At 49.8% G+C, this 25,455-nt stretch overlaps 4 protein-coding genes across 6 annotated transcripts in view; 1 reads left to right on the top strand and 3 right to left on the bottom strand.

The window, feature by feature from the left end:
• The window catches only part of CGREF1 (cell growth regulator with EF-hand domain 1), a 15,334-nt gene extending 8,692 nt beyond the window's left edge, over nt 1-6,642 (bottom strand). Inside the window, exons 1-2 of one of the 2 annotated variants that reach the window (XM_067703470.1) lie at nt 6,120-6,642; nt 4,422-4,551 (exon numbers count right to left, since the gene is read on the bottom strand). The gene's annotated coding sequence lies outside the window, so the exon portion shown is untranslated. Of the gene's footprint in view, nt 1-2,923; nt 3,083-4,421; nt 4,552-6,119 lie in introns of those variants that run through there. The other variant, XM_067703469.1, reaches the window with a different exon arrangement.
• ABHD1 (abhydrolase domain containing 1) lies at nt 2,773-13,633 on the top strand. The gene is given in 12 exon segments (XM_067703867.1): nt 2,773-3,192; nt 6,698-7,018; nt 10,959-11,119; nt 11,468-11,522; nt 11,525-11,615; nt 11,618-11,648; nt 11,858-11,903; nt 12,057-12,182; nt 12,312-12,475; nt 12,986-13,034; nt 13,134-13,299; nt 13,422-13,633. Coding segments are annotated over 12 exon segments (1,842 nt in total).
• Nucleotides 13,634-13,657: 24 nt separating this feature from the next.
• PREB (prolactin regulatory element binding) lies at nt 13,658-17,499 on the bottom strand. 2 transcript variants are annotated; one of them, XM_067703460.1, is made up of 9 exons: nt 17,135-17,498; nt 16,396-16,588; nt 15,988-16,205; nt 15,718-15,798; nt 15,494-15,618; nt 15,123-15,296; nt 14,924-14,996; nt 14,572-14,731; nt 13,658-14,396 (listed from the first exon to the last, which is right to left on the bottom strand). In XM_067703460.1, the coding sequence occupies exons 1-9, from the start codon at nt 17,267-17,269 to the stop codon at nt 14,302-14,304; spliced, it is 1,254 nt and encodes a 417-aa protein (XP_067559561.1). In that variant the 5' UTR covers nt 17,270-17,498; the 3' UTR covers nt 13,658-14,301. The 2 variants fall into 2 exon arrangements, with proteins under 2 accessions (XP_067559561.1, XP_067559562.1); XM_067703461.1 differs by lacking the exon at nt 14,572-14,731 and having other exon boundaries at nt 17,135-17,499.
• Nucleotides 17,500-18,525: 1,026 nt separating this feature from the next.
• On the bottom strand, nt 18,526-19,725 carry PRR30 (proline rich 30). Its single transcript, XM_067703925.1, is given in 1 exon segment — nt 18,526-19,725. A coding segment is annotated over 1 exon segment (1,200 nt).
• Nucleotides 19,726-25,455: the final 5,730 nt, after the last annotated feature.

Genomic DNA, 25,455 nt, shown 5'->3' with positions numbered 1-25,455 from the left:
TAAATCCCTCAGAGCTGTCAAAACCTATTATCCAGACGTAATGTGTTATCATCACTAGGAGTTGCCTTTTAAAAGAGGACATTTGGAAACAACAAAGAATGACTCTGGTGGTAGCAGTTCAGGGATAGAGGGGAAACACCTATCGGATCCCACTAATCCAGTCACTCATTAGGCCAACTGTGCTGGTTTGAAAAACATCTACCAATTCTTTCTTGTGGGAAGTAGCTGGAGTTAAATTTGCCTTTCCTTGTATATGATCTGGACTCAGCGACTCACTTCAAACAAATAGCAGAAATGACACCATGGGACCTCCAAGTCTGAGTCATAAAAGGCAACACGGTTTATGCCTGTTTCTGGTTCTCTCTCTCCCTCTCTTGACATGCAGATATGCTTCTCTGGAGCTCTGAACCGCCAAGGAAGAAGTCTGCCACGCTGAAAAGACCATGTGGAGAGAGCACATAGGGACAGGGATGCTTGAGGAGCCCCAGTTGCTCTAGCCTCCAGCTGCTCGCTTCCCCACCCAAGGGCCAGGCAGGTGAGAGAGCAAACCTGTAGATCATTCCAAGCCCCAGCCTTCGAGCTGCCCCAGCCAACACTGATGGAGCAGAATTGAGCTTGCCTTCTCTGCCCTACCCAGAATGTACTCTCATAGGCAAAGTCAATGTTATTGTTTTCAGCCACTGAGTTTTGAGGTGATTTGTCAAGTTGTCATAATGATTGGAACTGCCTTCTTGGCAGTCACACAAGGCCCTGCTCTCAAAAGGGCCCTGGGCTTAGTCTAATGCTCTGCTGTCTCTGTCTTGAAATTCTTAATCTTATTTTTGCACTGAGCCCTGAAAAGTAAGACCTGGTCCTGAACCTGCCCACATGAATTACTCTTACTCTCCTCCTCTTGGTCCTATGTCCCATGTGTGCAACTATTCAGCATGTGCAGTGGACAGAGGACAGAGCTATGGAACCAGCCAGACCTAGGTTCAAATCCCAGCTCCACCACAGACTGTCCCCGTGACCTCGGGTAGGTTAATTACCCTCACTAAACTTATCTGCATAATGGAGATAATAATAGTCCTTACGTCACAGAGTTACAGTGAATACTAAGTGGATAATGAATTACTCATTGCACAAGGAGTCTCTTATTCTTGTCCCTGCCTCTGCTATCTTTTCGATTTAAAGAACCCTCCATACGTAGAGTACTCTTCCTTTGCTGGAACTCCACTGCTCCAAAACCTTCAATGGCTCCCTATTTCTATTACAGTCCAGAGTCTTCACCTGGACATTTAAGGCCTTCTACAATCAGATATCAAGTTACCATTTTAGACTCATCTTCCAGTGCTCCACTATACTAACGCTCTGCTTCAGACAGAGGGGTTACTGGAGTCTGTGAAATACTTTTCATTTTCACTTTGCAGTGCTTTTGCCCAAGCTGTCCCACCCTTTACCTGGAACATCCTGCGCTCTCCTGACAACCCTAGCACTCTGGTTTCAGTCCACTTCAGAAACAAATAATTGCATGTGAACTTTTAGTGTCATCTCAGTAATATTCTCCTAAGTCATGCTTCCAAACATGGCACTTTTAGTACAGGTAACTCACCTCTATTATTTAAAGGAAGTCAGGCTAAGGCACCTCAAGTAATGTGTAATGAGGTTGGTGTAATGTGATTGCTTCACACTTTCACATTTCTCACTACAGTATTTACAAAAGCTTTTATAAGCAACAGAAATAGAGCAGCTATTGAACAACGGCCTGTCAAATAAAAACATTCATCATTTTCTATAACGTGCATAAACATAATTTACCCTAATGACCACAGAAAAGCCACCACAATCGCTAGAGTTGTGATATAATTCAATAAAGTTATTCACATCACACTCACACACACACACACACACACACTTACTCACAATGATCTTCTAGCCTCTGATTTCTTCAAGTCTTTGCACCAGTGCATGGGAGGAAAGCCTGGCCTTGCAGTTAGACCTCTGATCAAATCCAGCCTCTCACAGTACTAACAGTGTGATCTCAGCAGGTGTCTCCGTGTCTCTGAGCTCTGGGATCTTCACTTTAAAAAATGAGGATAGTGGTATCTATCTTGTAGGGGCTTGGGGAGGATGCAGTGGAATAATGTAGGTTGAGTGCATGGCAGTGAGTAGATGCTCTCTGAGTATTTCAGAGACTCTAGGATGTGGCGGGGCCTTTTCTCTTGCTTGACTTCCCATCCAGTGCAAAGCTGCTTGCACAGCATGCCTGTCAGTGGCCATCAGCCTCCACTGGACTTTCCAGGACAGGAGCCTACCACCCACAGGGCACGCATTCCATTTCTGCCTAATTCGAACTGTCAGAAGTAATTCTGAGCTCAATCCTCTCCCTTAACTTATCTCTCCAGGGCCGCCTGTGACTCCCAGCACCTCCCACCCCCCGGCGCAAGAGAAGAGGCACTGGCTATACAGCCAAATGGGTCCCACACCTGAGAGCTGGGCTCCCCCTGCCACTTCTAGCTGGGTGATAACCTCGGCCCCTCCCCGGTCCCCCTTTTCCTCCGCTGTCAAATGAGGATGAAACTCCTGCCAGCCTCCCCTCCCCCCGGGACTGTCAAGAGCAACGAATGAGACACCGGAGGGAAAAGCCCTTGGGGGACTGTGAACCCCCCTCATCACAGCGAGGGAGCTCAGGCCTTGCTTTCTAGGCCCTCCCTCTACGTGCTCTCAGGGGTAACCTCGGAGAGGCGCCCAGAGGCGAGAGCCAGCGCTCCGGCGGCGTCCGAGCCGCAGGGGATGCGGAGGGACTGCGCCTTCAGCCTCCGACCTGGAGGCCAGGAGACCGCCCCTGCCCGCGGTCCCGCCCCGCGGCGCCCAGTATTCCCGGCTGCCCGCGGCGGGGTCCCCGGCCCCCAGCCCGCCAGCCCCGGGCGGGGATCGCACCCACCTGCGGCGGCGCGGCGCGGCTCTGGCCGGGTCCGGCTGGGTCGTCGCTCGAGGCTGTGCGCCGCCGCGGCCGCCGCGCCTCGGCTCCCGCCGCCCGGCCCTCCCCCGGGCCGCTCCACGTGGCTGCTCCACGTAGCCCTCCCGGCTGCGGCCGCCGCCCTGGCCCGGGCAGAGTCCGGAGCGCCAGCGCCGTGGCCTGGGTCTCCGCCTCGCCGCGCCTGGCCCGCAGACCCCGGCCCTCTGCGGCCCGCACCGGGCGAGGGAGAGCGTGTGCGTGAGTGTGTGCGTACAGACAACTAGAGAGAGAGAGGCAAAGAGACAGATGATGAAGCTGGTGCGTAACGAGAAGCACGTTTAACTGGGCGCTCACTCCCTGCTGGGACCCAGATGTGTGTGACAAGATAGAATGTGACTTACTGTTAGCCTGTGATTGTGACTGGTGTATGTGGCTGCGTGGATGAGAGACCTGTGACACGGTAGGGGGTGTTTCGTGTGGCTGTGTATCCAGTATGGCAGCACTTGAGAGAGTATGGCCAATGCGGGACTGTCCGGGTGTGTGACCGTACAGGATGTGAGTGGTGTGTCTGTTAAGGTATCTGGCTGAACTCCTCCTGAGTTGTGATGCTCAAGTGACACCCGTGACTGTCGGTTTCCGGTGAAGGTATCACTGTGTGACTGTGACTGCACATCACTGAGAAGTGGCTCCATCTGAGCCATGGTGGGGGAGGGGGGACTGGGAAAGTATCAGCTTAAGGGTGACAGTGGCAGCCGTTTGCCAGCACAGCGTTGCAGTGTGTGGCTATAGCTTTGTGGTCAAAACGCAGTGTCACCAGTCTTCTCAGAGCAGCCAGTTCCTCCACCCAGGCTTCACACTACTTCCTCACCCACTGGCTCAAAGACTTAGTTCTTTGAGTGCACGACTTCTTATCTCTCTGGAATCTTCAACTTCTCCCTCCCCATCAGCTCCTTCCCATCAGCATCCATCCACAACAACAAACTGACTCTCATCAAAGTCACCCTGTCCTCCTTCCTGTGGTGGGCAGGTGGATACTGCTGGACACTACCTCCTTGGGTCATGGTATCATTGGTTTCGGCAATACCATTCCTCTCTCTTTAGTCATTTTTTCTTAGTTTCTTCCTGTGTCGGAGTTCCTCTGGGCTCTCTCCTCATGCCCCATCTGCTCATGTGTTCTTCCATTCACGTAGCTTCCATCACTATCTCTTATGGGTTGAACTGTGTCCCTCAAAAATTCATATGTTGAAGTCCTAACCCCCCAATACCTCAGAATGTGACTTTATTTGGAAATAGGGTAGTTGCAGATATAATTAGTGAAGATGAGGTCATACTGGCGTAGAACCTAATCCGATATGACTGGTGTTCATATAAAAAGGGGAATTTGGAGACACACACACACACACACACACACACACACACACACACACACACGGAGAACAGCATGTGAAGATGCGGCAGAGATTGGAGTGAAGCTTCTACATACCAAGGAATGCTGAAGATTTTCAGCAAACCACCAGAAGCTAGAAGAGATGTACGGAACAAGTTCTTCCTCACTGCTCTCAGATGGTACCAATCCTGCTGACACCTTGACCTTGGACTTCCAGTTTCCAGAACTGTGAAACAATAAATTTCTGTTGTTCAGGACAACCAGTTTGCAGCACTTTGTTATGGCAACCCTGCAAGCTAATATATCATCTAAATGCTGATAACTACCATATCTCAAATTCCAATCTCTGAGCCCCAGGCCACTTCAGGAACTGAACAGCCTACTGATTTGTGCCGGATCTTAATTTTTAAAGGTGACTGAGTGACAACACAGAGAGGTCAATGTCACTGAAAGAAGAGTTTAATGTTACAGTTCCCTCAGGAAGAAGAGGCACAGCTCACCACACAGGACCACAGAGGGAAGCACCAGTGTAGGTCAGAAGGCAGAAAGGAGCAAGGGGAAGGCAGAGGCCACAGCTTTTATTAAACTAGAAAAGCAAGACGAGGCAGGTTAAACAGTTTAGGGTTGGCTAGTTTTAATAACTTCAGAGAGCTTTGGGGCATAGGGGCTGTCGCTAGTTGACTGGTCCCTGGTCCTGGGTTTATCTAGGAAAGGGAAAATATTGGTTTGGTGTGTGAGAGTTGGATAAAGGAAGTGGTTCAGAGTATGGCCTCTGGATTGCAGGGGAGACGTGAACAACTTTGGCTGTTAGTTTGGTCCTGTGATTAATGGATGCCAAAGAGACAAATTCAGAATCTAAGAAAACACAATTAGAACACCTACCAGCACCCCAGACGTGTCTGAATCAGAATGCATCATCTTCCTCCTCAAAACTTCCCCTCCCCCCGCTTCTCTATCCCAATGTTACCACCATGCATCCCTGAATCTATGCAGTCAGAAAACGGGGTCGTCCATGATTCCTCCTTCTTCCCCCACCTCCAACCTACTACCAAGTCCTATCAGTTCTGCCTCCTATCTTAAAGATCTTCACTCCTCTCCTGAGCCTTCCCCCAGTCCAGGCAGCCCTGGTCCACGCCAAATTTCCGTTAACAGCCTCCTAATTAGCCTGCTTTTCATCCCCCTCCAATCCATTCTCAAAGTAGCCTGAATGATTCTTCTGAAATATAACTCTGATCATGTCGCCCACCCCTTCTTAAAACTCTGATGGCTTTCCTCCACCCTTAGGATAAAGCCTAACATCCTTTATGCAGCTGCCCACAACCTGATTCCTGACCATCTCACATGCTCCAGCAACACCAAATTTCTTTTGGTTCCTTTAAGAAGTCTCTCACATCCAGGCTTTTGCTTGTGCTCTCCCCTCTCCTGGAACAATTACTCTCTCCCCTCCTCCACCTTGTCTTGGAAACTACTACTTATTTTTTGATTTCGCCTTAAATGTATTGTCATTTAATATCTGGGTGTGCTTTCTCTGATCCATGGAGTCTGGGCACCCTCCCCGGGGCTCCCACTGCAGCTAGTACTTCCCTTATCTACCACCATGCTCTGTTGCAGGGGTTCAACCCTGATTACACATTTGAGTCTTCCAGAGAGATTTAAAGTTGTTATTAATACTTAGGCTCCTCTCTAGACCAACCATAACAGCGGGCAGGGCCTGGGCGCCGCTAGTTTTAGAAACTCACAGATAATTCCAATCTTCAGTCAAGGCTGAGTCATTGCTCTAAGTAGATTACTTACTTGTTTCCATATCCCAATGAAGACAGGAACAGCATCCCAAGTGCCTGGTACACAGTGGGTGATGACTAAGTATCTATTGTACTTGTGACAGGGATTGTATGAGGCAGCGTAGAGTGACACTGGACGAGTGGCTCTAACCCATGTGTGTGTGACTCTGTGCGGAATGGCACTCACTCAAGTAGCTGAAACTTGACTACGTGACACTGTGGCGTGTCGGTGTGAATGATCGTGTCCAGTGTGTGAGGGCCACTGTCAATGACTGAACACTACGGGAGTGGAGTGGTGTGACCACGTCAGTGGCTGTGCCCTGTGTGTGACTGACTGAGAGGCTGGGGGGCTCTGGCCAGGCTGTCAGACTCGCCGCTCCGGGGCAGGGTTTGAGGAAGACGGAGCTGGAGCTGCCTCTCAAGATGGCGGCTGCGGGGAAGGCCGCTAGTCCTTACGAGAGGCCGCAGGGCCGGTGATCGCGAAGCGGAGGCAGGAGCCGTAGAGGCCGTTCGCAAGACACTGGGGTCAGCTCCGCGCAGACTGCCCAGGCGCGGTACACACACCCGCTCGACGTCCTAGCACCGCCCTAGCACCGCCCTCGCCACGCCCGCCGCCGGGAGCACGGGCGGTGGGCGGGGCCTGGGTCCCCGAATCGCCGGGCAGTGCGGGCGGAACCCGCACAGGCTGTCCAATGGCGTGTAACGGGCGGGGCCCAGCGCGCACCTGCGGGCCCACTAATCGAAGCTCAGGTGTCAGAGCCGGTCAAGAACTTGGGAGTGGAGACTCAGCAACGCGAGAGGCTGAGCTCCTCCCTGGGCCCCCAAGATGACACCTGGACAGAATCATTCTCTCTGCTTTTGGGACTAGGCGGTGCCCTCTACTTGGGCTACTACTGGGCATGGGTGGCCCCGGTGGGTGCGGGTCCAGAGCTCTCTCCGGCGGGTGTAGGTAACTCGAGTCTGAGGGCAGCTTCCAGCCGGGGCTCGAGCCCTTTGTGGAGGCTGGCTGGGTGGGGTCTCCTGGCCCAGGTGAAATTTGACGCCACAGCCCCACCACCACTCCGGCCCCGCGCTCCAGCCAGGCTCAGCTTTGCTACTATCACCTAACGGAGAGTCGGTTCTTTGCCTGCCTGGATTCTCTGCATCCCGCGTACTCCCCATGCCAGCTGGGCCTTTCAGTCATCGGAGGGGTGCTGCTGCCGATGATGTGGACAGACACTTGCAGAAAAGCGGGGTGGAAGGCATCCTGAGCTGTCAGGGAGATACGCACACTATCTTTTTCTTTTTAGGCAGTCTAGATGAGCTTCTCATTAGCTGCTCTGAATGAAGGAACCAGTTGGTGGTGTGGTGGCTAACTCCCACCATCATCCCATCAGCTTAGTAGGACCTTGCTTGTCTTAAGGACTGGCAGAGGTTCCCCGCCTAGCTCAGGACTAATGGATAACCCTAACTGTCCTTGCTGATTCAGCCCTGTTTTAAGTTCTAGGCTCTCCATGTAGAGTGCAATGGAAAAATCCGAAGAGGATGATTTTGATGAACTTGGAAATTTTATTCTCACTGAAATTTATGTAATTTACATAGCCACAAAAATCTAAATCTTTTAATTTTCATTAAACTCAGTTCTAAGTAGCTGAGTCTAACAAGAAACCTATTGATTCAAGCCCTTTAAAATGATCTATAGGGAAATTTAATGTTACCTCAACTTTTCTGTATTTTCAGAGCTTTATACATCCTATGTATTGTTTACAGAATACATTTGCCTTAGTAAAACAATTTTAAAAACCCAAACCTCACAATACCCTATAAACCTTACCTTATATGCCTGATTTGGAAAGTCAGTCATTTCAGAACAGAGCTGTCCTGAACTAAACATTTTCCTTTGCTTACAACCAGCCACAGAGAAGTCAGAGACCTCTGCCACTTTATACTCCAAATCCTTCTTTGATTTCCAAATACTGGTTTAAATGCAGAGAAAGTGTCATTCTGGACACTCTGAGGACATGCAGTTTGGATTGTCCAGCATGGTAATGGATTGGAATTGATTCATCCACAGTGACTAATGGCATTTAACTAATTAATTCTCAGGGATAAGTCAAGAAACACTTCACTAGAATTAAAATGAAACTAACCCACATACATCAAACCTGTGATTTATTGGCACCTTGTTCTACACAACTGAGCTGTTTGACCAAGGATTTAATAAACTGATAACTCAAAATCTTGGCAACTAGGAGGTATTATAGTAAAGTGACTAAGAGCACAAACTCTTAGTTTCAATCCCAGCTCCACTGCTACCTAGCTTTGGCACATTTTGTGAGCTTTGACAACTTACTCAATATTCAAACACGTTCCCACAGGGGGATCACAGTACCTATCTCAAAGAGCTATTGTGAAGGTTATAGGATATAATCACGTAAAATGCTTAGCACAATACCTGGCACATAAGGAGCACGCAACAAATCTTACTAGTATTGGTGGTAATATCATAATTATTTTTTACACTTTTTAATAGAAGTATAGTTGACTTACAATGTTGTGTTAATTTCTGCTGTACAGCAAAGTGATTCAGTTACACAATTTATATACAATCTTTTTAAATATTCTTTTCCATTATGGTTTATCATAGGATATTGAATATAGTTCTCTGTGCTATACAGTAGGTCCTTGTTGTTTATCCATCCTGTATATAAAAGTTTACAACTGTTAACCCCAGCCTCCCAGTCCATCCCTCCCCCAACCCCCTCCCCCTTGGCAACCACAAGTCTGTCCTCTATGTCCGAGTCTGTTTCTGTTTCGTAGATAGGTTTGTTTGTGTTATATTTTAGATTCCACATATAAGTGATATCATATGGTATTTGTCTTTTTCTGACTTCACTTAGTATGGTAATATCTAGTTGCATCCATGTTGCTGCAAATGTGTGTGTGTGTGGGGGGGGGGTTTAACGGCTGAGTAGTAGCCCATTGTATATATGTACCACATCTTCTTTATCCATTCATCTGTCAATGGACATTTAGGTTGTTTCCATGTCTTGGCTATTATGAATAGTGCTGCTATGAACATAGGGGTGCACGTATCTTTTTGAATTAGAATTTTGTATGGATATATTTTGTATGGATTGCTGGATCATATGGTAATTCTATTTTTAGTTTTCTGAGGAACCCCCATACTGTTCTCCATAATGGCTGTACCAACTTACATTCCCACCAACAGTGTAGGAGAGTTCCCTTTTCTCCATATCCTCTCCAGCATTTGTTATTCGTAGAGTTTTTAATGATGGCCATTCGGACTGGTGTGGGTTGTTATCTCACTGTAGTTTTGATTTGCATTTTGCTATTAGAGTCATTGAGCATCGTTTCATGTGCCTATTAGCCATTTATATTTCTTCTTTGGAGAAATGTCTATTTAGGTCTTCTGCCCATTTTTTTCTTTTTTTTTTTCTGCCCATTTTTCGATTGGGTTGTTTATTTTTGTTGTTGTTGAGTTGTATGAACTGTTTGTATATTTTAGAAATTAAGCCCTTGTTGGTCTCATTGTTTGCAAATATTTTCTCCCATTCTGTAGGTTGACTTTTCATTTTATGGTTTCCTTTGCTGTGCAAAAGCTTGATTAGAAAAAGCTTGACCTGCAAAAGCAGATGTAATCTTGATTAGGTCCTATTTGTTTATTTTTATTTCTATTGCCTTGGGAGGCTGACCTAAGAAAATATTGGTAGAATTTATGTCAGAGAATATTTTGCCTAATATCATAATTATTATTCCACTTTGCCTTTTGCTAGCTGTGTGACTTTGGGCAAACAACTTAACCTGTCATAGTTTCTTATAATAAGGTTGGGTTTAGCCTAGTGCCAGCAAATAGCATACAATGAATCACAGGTGTTATTATTCCAGGGCTTAAGGCCCAGGGTACGAGTCACAACAGTCACAGTACCAACCTGGCCTCTCTAGTTCATAATTTACGTAGCCCCTTTTGACTGCAAGAAGAAATAGGAATTGGTCCTTGGGTCCCTTTAGGCCTGCAACAGAAATGCAATTTCTATTTCTTGAGTCTGAGGCCTTCTGTCTTTGTACAGCATACTCCCCCTTCATAAGCCTTCTCTGTGGCTGGGCCCTCTCATTCACCTGATGTGTATCCAGAGAACCAAGCAGAGAGGTTGAAAGATAGGGCTAAGTGCCCAATGACCTCATCTGGCCCACCATCCTATCCCTGTTACCTTCCTCCTGGCTGGCATGAAGAAAGAGAAAATCTGTTCCCATTGGGACTATTCCTCCTTTAGAGCATGGTCTAACAGCAGGGGCTGTTAGGTAAGAAAATGAGGTGGTGCGGTACAAAGAAGCCCTTCAGCAGCGAGCACATGCAACAGGGAATGGGAATATGCAACAATGGAATGCTAAAATCAGAAGGAGCCAGCGTGACCGGAGCTAGTTTTGAGACGAGAGTGTGGATAATTCAACTGGCAGAAGTGTAGACAATTCAAAAGGCAAAAGTCACAGATTAAATGGTGCTGCATTTCTTCAGCCTCTGTCCAGGATCCCAACCTTTCCTGCAGATCAGCTGGGCAACTTACATTACCTACTCTCTCCAAAATGGGTTTGGGGCATGGATAGGTTGAGTGTGGAAGTCGGTTCAGGGGCAATTCTGGAGAGGTGACACTCTAGGACTGGAGTTGGTGCCCTAGTGGGACTATCTTAACAGAGGTGACTTGACCATTCCAGACTGAGGTATGCTAGATTTCTCACGCCCAAAGCAGTGCCCTGCAGGCTGGCCTCTGGAAAGGGGTCACTCCAGTATCAGGTACCTCACTGGCTTGGTGCAAAAATCAGGGGAGTGAGGCACATTGTGTTGTGTGACTAGAGGCCACAACTGGTGACTGGGTCCCAGTTTCTGGCCTTCCTGGAGCGACACTGTCCAGTCACTGTGGAGACTTTCTACCCTACGCTCTGGTGTTTTGAGGGGCGGCTACAAACCATCTTCAGAGTCTTACTGCAGTCTCCGCCTCTAGCCCCTTACTCAAGGTAAGAAGGGACAGATGGGGGTGAACACGAAGCTGCAAGTACAGGGGAATCCTACTCGTGTACCTCTTTTAAAATGGGGGTAACCTTTGACCCATCTACCTCAGTGTGCTAAGGGTAACCAGAGTGGCTATATGGAAAGGCTATGTAATTGCACAACCATGAGGTAATACTCAAATCTTTTATGTCCCATTATACCTCGTTACAGTCTTAATGTTTTGCATAATGCATGCCCTCAAATGATGCTGGTAACTTGTGGGAGTTGTTTGGGGAGGGAGAGGGCGTAAAATCTTTCGAAGTACATGGAGTTCCTAATAGTATCTTTCTGTGCCCTTTTCTCCAAAACCACAGGGAAGTTCTCGAAACCCCGGATAGCGGACAGCTCCTCCTAGACTGGGCCAGCAGCCTAACAGCAGTCAATATCCTGACCCTACCACCCAGCCATTGTTATTGCTGCTTCCTGGTATCACGGGCAGTAGTTAGGAGACATATATCTTGCACTAGTTGACCAAGCTTTGGAGGATGGCTATAGGTAAGGATGGACACAGCCCAGCAGAATTGGGTGGTGTCTGATAACTTAGAATTGTGTGCTGGGGGTCGGGGGAGGGTCAATTCAGACCCTGCTATGGGGAGGAGGTACCATATGAAGGGCACCTTTTGACGGAGGCCTTTCTGAAACCTACCAAAAGGGGAGGAGCCCTTACAGAGGGTCTGCCTAACATGTACCTGTGTGTGCCCCAGGGCTATCGTATTTAATAACCGGGGCTGCCGTGGGGAAGAACTGCTGGCGAGTACCCTCCTTCCTCGTAGTGGCCCTTCACCCCGCTCCCTTCAGAGACCCTGGGCCCCAACCTACCTGTCTTCCATTTCTTGAGTCCTTTCACTTTTCTGCCTTCTGGTCAGGGCCTCCTTCCCTACCCAGTGATCCGGTTTGCCTCAGACCTACAGGGCCCTCTGTGCCAGCAACACTGAAGATCTGGAGACAGTCGTGAACCACATAAAGAGCCTCTACTTCCAAGCTCCACTGCTGGCTGTGGGCATCTCTCTCAGAGGGTCAAGGCTGCCTGCACTTAACCCAAAGGCCCAGTCTTCCTTTTTCTCTTTCCTCCTCCATGTTCTCTCCCGTTCTCCTGTTCCAACTCACCAATACAAACCCTTCTTTCATGGCCCCTGGGCCAATCCTGCAGGATATTAGCTGAACCACCTGGCTCGAATGGGACGGGCTGCGGGGTTGGTGGCAGCACTGACTCTACCTGCATGCTGGGATACCTCTGAGACCACCTGCTCCCTGGAGACCCCACTGAACTCACTGCTCTTCAGTCAGCACCTCACTGCTGGGCTCTGCCGAGCTGGGAACCGGTAGGGTCTTGACAAGTGGAAAAGGGAAGCAGACAGGGTAGGATGGCAGACATGCCAGGTTCTCCCAGTGCTCGGGCCAGTTCCCTATCTGATTTTCTCACTCGTGAGATAGGACAGAGGCTGGCTCTGGGTCAGGTCCAGGAGTAGAGCCAAAGCCCTATGTGTTCTTTTTTTTTAATTTTTCTTTTTGGCTGCGTTGGGTCTTCATTGCTGCGCGCAGGCTTTCTCTAGTTGCGGCGAGCGGGTACTATTCTTTGTTGTGGTGCACGGGCTTCGTTGAAGTGGCTTCTCTCATTGCGGAGCACAGGCTCTAGAGCGTGTGGGCTTCAGTAGTTGTGGCTCACAGGCTCTAGAGCACAGGCTCAGTAGTTGTGGCACGTGGGCTTAGTTGCTCCACGGCCTGTGGGATCTTCCTGGACCAGGGGGTTGAACCCGTGTCCCCTGCATTGGCAGGTGGATTCTTAACCACTGTGCCACCAGGGAAGTCCCACCCTATGTGTTCTTTTGCAGAAACAGAAAGGTGATGGAAAAGGTGGTGAATGTAGACTTTGTGCTACAGGTAGAGTGTTTCAACTCTCCCCTCTCGGCCCAAAACTGTTCTTCCAACACCTTATTCCCTTTCCTCATCCTAGCCTATCCCACCCGCCACCACCTGCAGGCCCACACAATCCACCACTTTGATGAGCGCTACACAACTGTGGTCTTCGGACATCAAGACTGTGCTGCCTCTTACCGAGCAGCAAGCCCAAGAACCAAGGCAGATGCCATCCAGCTCCCTGTGCTCTGCCTCAATGCAGCTGATGACCCCTTCTCCCCAGTCCACAGCGAGCACCTGGGATCTGGACGCTTCAGGCCCCGGGGGAAATGGGCCATGCAGTGCAAGCGGAAAGAGCCTGGGCTCTCAGCAGAGGCCAGGGCTCCTGACCTCCTCTCCAACGCCTCCTAGCCCTTCCCCTACAGGCTGCCCAACATTCTCCCCACGTTGCACTGCTCGTCACAGCTCGGGGTGGCCACATCGGCTTCCCGGAAGGACTGCTTCCCTGGCAGCACTGCTACGTGAGCCGCCTCATGCATCCGTATGCCAAAGCCATCTTCCAGCACCCAGCAGAGCTGCTCAGCCTCAGGGCACCCACTCCTCCTGAGGGAGGCAAAAGCTGACAAGAGTACCATCTGGAGCCTCAGTTCAGGCTTCGCTTGTTTATTAAATATCAACTTTTCCTGCCTAATGCGCTGAAGTTCATTTTCCCTTTTCTCAAGGCTAGGGTAGACTGTCCAGGAATTTACTGCATATTTGGCCTGGCTGGCTTGGAGCTACCCAGCTGAACCCCAAGATGACTGCCTGGTTCTTCCTTTCGCCCCTTCCTTCTCTAATACCAAGTCCCAGGCCAGTGCTTTTCCCAGCAAATGCCAGGAGCTCATGTGAAGAGCAACTGGCCACGAGGCTGTCAGGGGAGGAGAAGAAAACGACTGTTTCTGCAGGAAGGAGAGCAGTGCCTCCAGGTTCTTGGGCATCTTCACATATTTCTGGAGAAAGGACAAGCTCAACTATGGAGCCTCTGGTAGGCAGAGGGAAGGAGACAGGTGGTGTGGCCTGGCCTTCAGACACCACTGTCCTGGGTGGATCCACAGATGACGAATGCAAGGCTCCCAGGACTCAGTGTCGCACAGGGCCACAGCCAAGCTTTCACTGGAAAGGGCAGGCGTTGCCCATTAGTCTCATCAGAGGCAACCTCAGCTGTGGACCCAGATGGAGCGAGCAGTGGTAGGCCCACACTGGTCTAGAAGGTGGCAGTGTCCAGGCCCCTGGCTCCCTGGGAGCAGGGAGGCTAAAGAAAAGCTGGAAAGGCCCTCTGGAGCAGCAGGATGGTCACAACGATAAGCCCGACACACAGCAGCAGCAGCAGCCATATAGGAACACTCCCTGCAAGGGGGGAAGGGAAGGAGTCAGGAGGCAAAGGAGCATCACAGCCCAGAGAACAGAACCATTCAAGAAGGGGGTAGTGGCTACAGATAAGTATCCCATTCTCCAGGAGGCAAGTTTTCGCTACAGCGAAAGCTGGGGTGGTTCCCCCACTGCACCCACCCCAGTGACTCACGTCGTGAGGGCAGCAGGTGTAGCTGGCAACGGCTATCAACAGCCACAGAAAACAGAGCAGTTTCCTGGGACCCAAGGAGCTCTGGACCACGACCCTTCTCAGGTAGAAAGGCCACATCCGTCACCACGATGCCATGGGCCTCCTTCATGTAGTACAGGCGCTGGGGACAGGAGGAAAACTAGTGAGGGAAGGCCCAACTGGGAACATTCCTTCCGGAAAACACGGCCTCTGCCCCCAGAAGACTTTCCCGCTACAGGCTGGGCCAGACTCCTTCCTGCACACTCAGTGCAGAAGCAGGCCTAGAATCCCCACCCCAAAAGCCCTCAGGGCTGTGCCCACCTCCACTCATTACCTGGAGAGAGAAAGCTATGTAGATGGCAACAGAGCCAGTGACCGTGCCCAGGCCTAGGAAGGTGCCCGATTCACTGCAACAAACAATAAAATGCTCACTGTCCTGGAGTCTGTGCCGCAACAACAGTCCTCAGGAACTCACGTCTCCCTGAGCTCCCCCTGGTCCCCCCATACCCAGCCAAGCCACCACTGTCTCACACCTGACGCTAAGGCAGGAGATGACTTCATGGCCACAGGACTTGGTCCGAAGGGGCAAGAACGTGGAGCCATCCCAGGCCGTGAGGTAGCAGGGCGGGGGCTGGCGCAGACGCTTGTGGGGAATCTGCACCGTGAAGAGTCGCAGCCCAGCAGGCTGGTCTGGAACCTGCCCAAACCTGGGGGCCGGGCGAGAAGCTGTTCAGCTCCTGGGGCCCGCCCAACCCTCCTCAGAGGTGTGTGCCCTCCTGCACCCTGGTGAGGCCTAGGGTAACACCCGACAGGGCTCCGACCCTCCCCAGCTTCCCCCCAGTCTCCTCCCACTCCCCCACATCTAGGCTGTGCCTCCTTCAGCCACCCTCTGGGGTCTCCACACCTGCAGGCCTGGTAGCGGTAAGGCGTGTTAGAAAAGGTGGGTCCGTTCTCTTGCCAGTGCAGCTGTGTCACCAGCTGATCCTTCTGCCACACGGAGGCCTTAAGGTCCCAGCCCACAGTTACCAACTAGTCAGGAATCAAGATTCCAAGGATGGACGGTTAGGGGATCCACTTACTGGGCAAGCAGCATAATCACCTACTTTCTCCGCCCTCTCAACTCCTCACCTTGCCATCAGGCCCCAAAGCCAGGTCCTCAATCTCCCCTTCGTGGGCTCTGAACTCCAGAACTTTCTCCAAGGTGGGTACCTACAGCCAAACCACCACCACAGTTAGCCTAGGTACCCGGCAAGAGCGCAATGATACTCACCCCTCTTCTCTACTAATGGCCGCTCAGTGCAGGCTTCACTCACAAGTTCCCCAGAACCCATGTTCAGTTTCTCACAATTCTGGCCTTGCTGCTACTGACACTCATCCTCTAACCTCCCAAAACCACACCTTCCAGACACGAACGTAGCCATCCGTCCCTCCAGTGGCAAGCAGGGTACTATCATGGTTGAAGCATACAACTTTCTGCAGTGGATCAGTGCTGAAGTCTGTCTGCACCGCCTGCAAATTCTCTACGCTGAATTCTATCTCCTCCTGGTGGGTTTCAGCTCCAGACTTCTCTGCTGGGGCAGCCCCTTTCCTCTGTCGAGGCCCCTGCTCCTTGGAACCTGCAACACAAACAGCCTGCCAGGTTCCAGGTTTCTCAAGTAAGTAGTACTGGCCCCCTCTCTAGTGGTGAACATCGAACTTCTCGCCTGCTACCATAACCCCACTTCCAGCCCCACTTCATCAGAGACCAAGATGAGAGAGATCTTACTTATTTAACCCTCCTCCCAAACCTAGAGAGGGGGCTCTCACCTGCCTTCCCTGCCTTGTTTTTGCTCTTCTGCTGATGGATCTGGAAGCGCAGGAGCTGACAGTGGGCATCCTGCCCCGCTGCAAGGATGTTACCAGCCAGCGCCAAGTTCATGGTGGCCCGTGTCTCTGTGTCATGGGAGTGTAGTAAGGAGGCGCTAAGGCGCCCATTAATCTGCTCCAGTTGCAGAAAGTGCTGTGGGAGAGGGAACCAGGGTGAGGTTCAGAGAGCACCTCAAGGGCAAACTTACATCCTATAGTCTGATGCCCTACCCCTTTGCTAACTACACTTTCTAGTTTAAAAGACTTTTTGCAATCTTTTTCTTTTTTGAGCCTCACGAATCTGTACAGCAAGCAAGGCTCTAGTTTGCAGGACAATGTGATGACGCTCAGAAGAGTGAAGAAACCCTAGCTTCTATTTCACTCGCCGCTGCTATTAGTCTGGCAGACAAGTCTATGTGGTCCCCCTGGAAAAAGCCAGGATAAGACCCCTGGTGCTAATCCTGAGGTCGAACTGAAGCGTTCGTGCCTAGGTAGCGCCGTGTGCAGTTTTCACTTTACCTTACGAGCCTCTCAACTGACCGGTGAGTTCTCGATTGAAATTCGCGCCAGGACGCCCGGCATGCCGGGGTTCCCACCCGGGAGGGGCCAGGTCCGAAGCAGGGGTGCGGCCCGCCCCCAGACCCTCCCAGAATCGCCCTCAGCCCGTGGCGCGACCCGGCCCCAGGGGCACTGTACTCACCACGCCGTTCTTTATGCCGGTCTTGGCGGCGCCTCCTCCGCCCGCAGCGATGAGCAGCCCAGCGCTGGGGTCGACCTGAAGCGCGTACAACGGGAACGGGGCCCGGTACAGCTCTGGCGCCCGGCGTCGACCCATCCCGCTCGCCCAGCGCTTCACTGTCTGCGCCGAGGCACCGGGGACATGCCGCCCGGCCTTCGACTGCTGCTACGGTCGCTGTTGACTTTGGTCCGGTCGCCGCCGGGAGGACTCCAGACCCCTCTCACAGCCGCCGGGTTGCAGAAACTGTAACTACACACAAGGCTCCCTATCGCTGCCGCGGGCCGCCTAACCCGGTCTCGCAGACGCGCAAGGCGCAGGCGCACCGAGCCCGCACTCCTCACGCAGGCGCAGAGCCGCCAATACGCGTCAGCACTAGCCGGCCGCGGGCAGGCGGAGCCCCAGCTCCAGGATGCCGGTCTCCGCCCGCTTGTGAAGGCAGACTCCGCCATCTTTTTGCGGGGCTTTGGGGGCGCGCACCAGCTTCAAGGAAATGTCCTGATCTGCAGTAGCGGGGTGGGTGGGGGGTGGGGACGGGGTGTGCCAATAAAGGTTAAGGGAGGTTAATAAGCCTTTAATAAAGAAATCCGTGGATCAGGACTGTCCACACTTCAGGAGTGATACGCAGACTCGTCGAGCGCAGCCTTTACGTTTACCCAAGAGAAGAAGTGATTTATCCAAGGTCTGCCTCGCACCCCACCCTCCTGAGGGGGCCCTTGGATTTCTGATCTCCAACGTGAGGACCCCGTGTTTCTCTGCAGTGAACGCTAGGCTTGCCCTTGCCTGCAAGGAGACATGTCCTGCTGCTCCCCTGGCCTTGTCAGCATGAGTCCTTTTAATCTAAGGTGCAGCCAGAGGAAGGGGCCCAGTGGCTTCGTCTCTGGGGATGCCATTACCTGTCCCAACAAATCGAATTAAATGGGTGAAGGGCCTGGCAGAGCCCTCTGCACATCTCAGGTGCTCAGGGCTTATGGGTCCCTTGCCCTCCTCAGATATATGGCACTCACTCTCCTTGGTCATTCTGTTTCCTTTGACTCTCCTCCACCCCTTGTTGGGTTCTGGTCACCCTGAAGGTACAGCCACCCACAGGATCTGCTCAGCAAGACACAAACACAAGTTTTGCAGGGTCAGGCTTTATTGGATACACCGAAGGCTGAGTGGGGCCTCGGGTGCCCTTGGTCCTCTTCAGCCAGGAGAAAGCAGACTCCACAAGGGGCTCCCAGGGTTCAGGGCTGGAGAACATAGCTGACCTCCAGCCAGCCAGCCCTTCAGAGTGTCTCGGGGGCCCCCTGAGATCTGGGGCCGGGCAGGGATGGTGGGGTTCGGAGGAGGTGCTCCAGGGAGCCTGCGTGGCTCTAGAGTGGTGACTTTCGGAGAATGGGCTCTGGAGAGGCAGGCCTCTTTGAGGCAGAGGAATGTCTGGGCTTCAGGGAGACAGTGGCCTGTTTTGGTGCCTGAGTCTGAGACCCTGACCAGCACATGGAGTTTGGTGATTGAGGGCCTACAGACCTGAGGCTCCCGTTCTGGGAGGGGTTGCCTGGGCCTAGATCTGCCTGGGCCTGAGCTGCTGGGGCTTGAGATGCCTGGGCTTAACACCCACGGGCCTGAGCGGCCTCTCCCCGAGGCCCTACTTCCTCCGGCCTTCTTTCTCGCAACAGATGCAAGGCCCTGGCCTGGCCCCGAGGCAGGCGGAGGCCAAAGCCAATGCCGATGCGCAGTGGTCCGGATTCCTGGCCCTGCGCACAGGGCAGTAGCTGGGGGAAAGCAAGTAGCCTGGGTCCAGTCCTGTACCTGGGGATAGGGCAAGAGGGGCTGCGGGGCCGGAGACATACCAGACAGACAGGATACTCCACGACCGGGGACTTGCCGGTTTTGCCTTGCCACAGGCACTGCAAAAGCCGTAGCCGCAGGTCGTGGGCTATACGGCGTTGCCCCAGATGAACCACGAGGGCCTGGACCAGGGCTCCTGGGTCCCTGAACTCTGCAGGGTCCCTCTCGCTTGCCACGCAGCCCCCCTCCCCCACAGGGGACCCGGTGTTCCTGTGCTGCTGCGAGTGCCATGTCCGGCTGTTAGAGTGAACCCCACGAGAAGGTAGACTGGGGCTTGGGGAGGTGAGAGTGGAGCTAGGTACGTCTTCGGGGTGGGAAGGAGACTGGCAACATGAGCTCAGGAGAGAGGAGTTCTGTGGCTGAGAGAGAGAAGAGGAGTGAGTGAGAGTAGGAGATGGGTATAGCCAGTGGGAGGGCGAGGAAGAACGTGGTGCAGAGACAGAGAGGCAATTCTGATGAAAGAAAGAAGGGGAACTTGGGAGATAAGAAGAGTAGGGATGTAGGACAAAGTCTGAATTTGAGTCAGAAGAGTAGAAATGGGAGCCTGCAGAGTGGGACCATGGGGGAGGAGAGCAAGGTGGGTGGGTGGGACGGAGTGATTGTTGGGGAGGTTGAGGTCGAAGGTTGCAGGGAAGGGAGTCCACAATTTTTGAGGGGCCCCGAGGGGGGCGCCCAGGGGGTGCTGCGTTCTGTAGCAGCACTTGGTCCTTGTTTTGAGGCAACATTGCCTTGAATCCAGAGGAGAATGGAGTGTCAAGCCCACAGATTAGAGACCTGGCAGCGGCAGGACCAGCATCTCTGGGGCCAGAAGTGGCCGAGAAATCAAGGCCTTCTGTGCACAGAATGTGGCTCCAGCCTGGTGTTGGTATGACTGTTGGTGGCAAGCCAAGGAGACACCCAGCCCTGGAGCACCAGCTTCTCTGGGTGTTCAGACGGGAGTTTGGCTCTAAACTTGCCTTCTCACTTCTTTGCAGTGGGCCAGTGATGAGGGATGGAGGGCATGGAGAATCAGGACTGACTCTTGGGAGCTGAACGACAGCAGAAGTTATCTGGGTGGGCCAGGGAGGAAGACACAGCCCATAGGATCTGTAGAGAAAGAAACAGAGCCCAAGATATTGGGAGGCTGGGTCCATTTCTGGTTCTGACTTATGTACCATGCAGGCTGGTTCACCAAGGCCCTAGATCCATGTCACCCTGGGGTCAGAAGAGCTGGCAAAAAGCTCCAGAGAAGGTAAGAGCTAAGGAGGAGAGGAGTAGGGAAGGAGGGGAGGATGGATAGGATGGAGTTAGAGGAGGGGGCTTGGGAGATGGGGACTGAGATGGGACTAGGAAATGAGGGTGTTCTGGTGCTGTGAGCTCTTACCAATGAGGGTTCCTCTGGGCTGTGTTTCTCAAGGCACTTCACTGATGTGGGACCTGGGAGAGAGAGGAACAGAGTCAACAAATGGTGGGTACGCCCCTCTCTGCCCCCAGCGTCTGTCACCCAAAACTCACTCTGACCAAGAGTTCTGTCTGAGCCTTGCCCTTGGTCCTCCTTCAGCCAGGCGGAGGTCTTCTGTTACCAGGTTTTTGTTCTCCTAAACCTGAATCAGTGATTCTGCAAGCATCCTGGTTTCCTGGCACTCTGGTTGCCCTAATCCCAGTCTTCCCTAACGCTGATGTCCTCTGGCTCAGTCTGGCCCCAGCCACGATGGCTTTTCACGCTCAGTAGCAGTAGTAGCAGTGGGGCTAGCTGGTGAAAACCTCTGGGAGGTGGGCACTTTGTCCCAGCAGCCCTCGGGAGCTGGGAGCTGGGAGCCCCTTTTCCTGGGGCAGTTGTCCCTGGCATCTAGTGCCTATGTCACAGAGGTCGGGGGCTGACATCATAGACTCTCCTCCTCAAGGCTCTAGGACCTTCTCTCAGAGATCATCCACAGGCTGGCCCTTGACAAAACTGAAGCAAGCAAAATTCCCTGGGGCCTTCAGTCTCTCCTTCAGGGCCCAGGCCCCACCTCTGCTCTCTGCCCATATATTTACAGTTCCCACCACCTCCTCCATCCAGGCTTCTCCCCAGCTGTACAGCCTAGAGCCTCCCTTCAACTTCTTGTTTTCTTTGCTGTCTGAGCAGTGGTTCATGCTCCACACCTTTTCCCCCCTTGGGATAATGCTTATATGTTTGCTTTTTTTTTTTAATCAGTTATGTTCTATAATTTTTTAGCTTTACTGAGGTATAATTCACAACTAAAATTGTAACACCTTCGAAGTGTACATAGTAAATTCTCCCTTACTCCACCTTTTCGTTCTATCCAGGCTTTCCATGAATTGGACAAGGCCCACCCTTGGAAGGGCAATCTGCTTGCTCAGTCTACTGATTCAGATGTAATCTCATCTAGAAACACCCTCGCAGACACACCCAGAATAATGTTTAACCAAATATCGGGGCACCCCTTGGCCCAGTTGACACATAAAATTAACCGTCACAGTATATAAGTGAAAGATGAGATGCCTTTCCAAGGGTCTATGATGCCTAGATTAAAGGAGGCTTTGCCCATATCAATATTTCCAATTGTCTCCTTTTTTTGGTGCCCTGGAGTTTTTTTCACCCCACGACTAGTCATCATAATAAAATTAGGACTGAGTAAGATGTACGGTTAGTATAAAGTGAGAGAAGGGTTCTTATGAAGAGGTGAGTGGTGGGAAAGCAGAACCAGGCAAAACCTCAGTCATATCAGTTTTAGGAAGGAGCGAATATGGAGGCTGAGGTCAAGCCTTAGGGACTGAGGGCTTCCTGGGATGCCAGACTTTCAGCGCTAAACCCAAAACAGTCCTAGATAAACCAAAACTAAACCCTAGAACTTGAGTCCTCTTGGAAAAGATTCATGTTCCCCTAGGGTATGAGGATCCCTGTTTGAAGGTTACTGGTCTAAAAAAAATTTCTATAGTAACTTCAATTTACACTAACCACTCTCTCCCTTATTTTGTGTTAATTACTATATGCTTAGTAAAATTCTGCTGACCAAGCAAATGGAAATACTCTAAGCATTTGGCATCCAAGTTGGAAACATGATATTTTAATGCAGTTGTTTTCTTGTTTGCTAGTTGTTTCCTATTGTAGATGTTATTTAACACACACTTTAACCACCCCCCACTACTCCAACGGTGGGCAAGAACACTGTGTTCAATTTCTTTCAAATGCTCTATAGCATGCTCTTTCCAGAAATCCACCAATGTTTGTTGAGAGGATGAATGAATGAGTAAATGGATAGTTATCTAAGAAAATTTGACCTTTGCACTTTGCTTTTTCTTTTCCTTTCTTTTCTGTTTGGGCCCTACATTATTGCATGGTAGGAAGTGGAAGGAAGGGGCTGCTTACAGAACCACCTGAGTATTCTTGGAGAAATCATGATTATGAGAGAGGTGTCAGAAAACAGAGATAGGTAAATATTCAAAAAGGGAAAAATGATAAATTCTAGAATCTCAAATCAGTCAGTTTCTAGTTGCTTGCCAGGAAAATTTTAAACTGAATTATTGACAGAATGTATATAAGCTCTTAGAAAGGAAATGGATGATCACAATGGCCAGAGTGGGTTCAAGTAAAACAGTTTGTAGAGAACATACAGCCGTCCGGAAGTGGCATATATACTGTGTCATCAGGGAAGGCAGTTATACCTTTCACTTTCTAGGATAAGAAGTGTGCTCTTGACCATGCCAACTAAAACACACAGCCTGAGATAAGTGCCAGAATGCCAATTTATAAATTTACCCTAGGGACTTCCCTGGTGGTCCAGTGGTTAAGAATCCGCCTTCCAATGCAGGGGACTTGGGTTCCATCCCTGGTCGGGGAACTAAGATCCCACATGCCGCGGGGCAACTAAGCCCGTGTGCCACAACTACTGAGCCCGCGCAATGCAACTAGAGAGCCCACGCACCACAGCTAGAGAGTCTGCACGCCACGACTAGAGAGAAGCCTGTGCACTGCAACGAAAAGCCTGTGTGCAGCAACTAAGACCCGATGCAGCCAAATAAATAAATATTTAAATATATATATATATTTAAAAAATAAATTTACCCTAAAAATGTAGCTCACACGGATAGGAAATAATTAGCATATTCTCTATATATAGTCTGTTTGGGAAGTCAAAATGTAATCAGAATCCACAAAATTGATTTACCATGAGAAATCATAGTTGCAGGGATTGACTTACTGCTTTCAACATCAGCAATATTCTCAAATCATGTAGACAGAACTGCCTGGGGGTCAGAAATGCTTGTTTCAGAACAAGGAAAGTTGGGCAAACTAATAAATTGATTGCCTGATAGCACGAAGCTAAGAGGTTAGTTTCATGCATCTCAATAGAAATACTCAAAGCCTGCTGGGGGGTAAAGCTCTATCTTTTCTGACCAATGCTGGGAGGAGTATTATCAGGTTTGTCTCTGTGACTCTTCTTTTCTTACTCTTCCAAAGTTGATGGACACATTCTCTCAAACTAGCTACTATGAAGACTTGCTAGATGGGAATTGAAATGTGCACACCTGTGTTCTGACCAACTGTGAGTTGCTTTTGCAGTTCAGCAGTGCAATTTGCCTTATCCTCAAGTGCTTGTTTGTATCCTTAAGCACTAAGGATTATATTAAGCACTATATCCTTAATATAATCCTTAAGTACTTACCACATAAAATTTCCCACATTACTCTTACTTCCTACTTTGTAAATGAGTTTTCAAAGGAATTATAATAATCCCCATGTATATTGATTTCATCAAGGTTTTGACAGAGTGTTGTGGTGGAAAAATGTGAGCCAGCCAGTTGAACCATTATTGCTTTTTTGCCTTTTAACTCTTCTGGTTCTTTGAAGTATACAAATAATGCACAAATAAATTCATTATACAAAATCCTAACAATACATACATATACAGAGTAAAATTTAAAAGTTGTCCTTGACACTCTTCCTATTTTTACTCTCTCCAGGGATGTCCACTGTTTGTCCTCTACTTTTGTATATATATAATATTTGAGTTTATAAATTATAATTCAGTATCTCTGCTTATGTATCTCTGTTTAATCTATCAGTTTCTGAAAGAGGTGTGTTAAAATCAACTATTAATTGTTGATTTATATATTTCTTCTCGCATTTCTGTTAGCTGTTGGTTGATGGATTTTTGAGGCTGTGTTAATAGGTGCAAAAGTATATTTATAATGATTAAGTCTTCTTGTTCTGTTGTTCCTCTTATCATTTAGCAAATCACACAACCCAGCTTTCTTCTCCAGAAGTTGGAAAATGAACATTAGGGCAAAATTGAAGAAATGAGAAGGAAGAAAATAAAAATGATAAGGCTAAAAATTAGTGAAATGGAGACTTTAAAAGAATAGGGATTCACACTCATTAGGATGGCAATTATAAAACAAAAACAAGACAGAAAACGATAAGTGTTGCAGAGGATGAGGAGAAATTGGAACTCTTGTGCACTGCTGGTCGTAATGTAAAGTGGTGTAGTTACTATGAAAAACAGTATAGCAGTTCCTTGAAAAATTAAAAATAGAATTATCGTATGATCCAGCAAATTCATTTCTGGGTATATACCCGAAAAAATCAAAAGCAGGACCTCAGAGAGATATTTGTACAAATAATGTTCATAGCAGCATTATTCACAGTAGCCCAAAGGTGGAAATCACCCAAATAACCAATCGACTGATGAATGGATAAACCAAATGTGATAAATACATACAATGGAATATTGTTTCACAAAAATGACAAATACTGTATGATTCTACTCATATGAGGTACTTAGAATAGCCAAATTCTTAGAGACAGGAAGTTCAGGGGTGCTGGGGTAGGGGAAATAGGGAGTTATTGTTTAACAAGTATGGAATTTCGGTTTTGCAATATGAAAAATGTTCTGTGGATGGATGGCAGTGATGTTTGCACAACAATGTGAATATACTTAATGCCACTGAACTGTATACTTAAAAATGGTACATTTTAATCATAATTTTTAATAAATAAATAATTTTTAAAGACGCAGAATATTAAAAAAAACAAAGGCTAATAATCTAGGCATATTTCTGGCAACACTGATCAAGGACAAAAAAACAGGTGGGTGCAAATAAAATACAGAACAAAAAAGGGGAAAATATCTAGAGACATAATGGAGATTGAAAAATAATAAAAGGGGGCTTCCATCTGGGGCTGGAAGTAGTGACACTTCCAGGGCATTCCTATAGCACTTGAGGCACTAGGAGAAAGGAGAAGCATGAGTGACTGTTCCAAAAGGAGAGAGAGAAGCCTGCTCTTCTTGTCCCCTCCCACTGGCCCCATGGTCACTCAGATGGATCCTGAGCTTACCAAGTACTTCTTTTTCAAATGGACCTCAAACAGTATCCAAGAGGTCATTGTTCCAGATGTAGATGACAACTCCTGGGAGATGGAGCTCAAGTTCTAGGTTTAAGATGATCCTACCCTACATCACTTCCTCTCC

This window comes from Pseudorca crassidens, chromosome 14 (genome assembly GCF_039906515.1).
Source record: "Pseudorca crassidens isolate mPseCra1 chromosome 14, mPseCra1.hap1, whole genome shotgun sequence".
Taxonomy (NCBI): domain Eukaryota; kingdom Metazoa; phylum Chordata; class Mammalia; order Artiodactyla; family Delphinidae; genus Pseudorca; species Pseudorca crassidens.
This window is presented reverse-complemented; position numbering and strand designations above follow the sequence as displayed.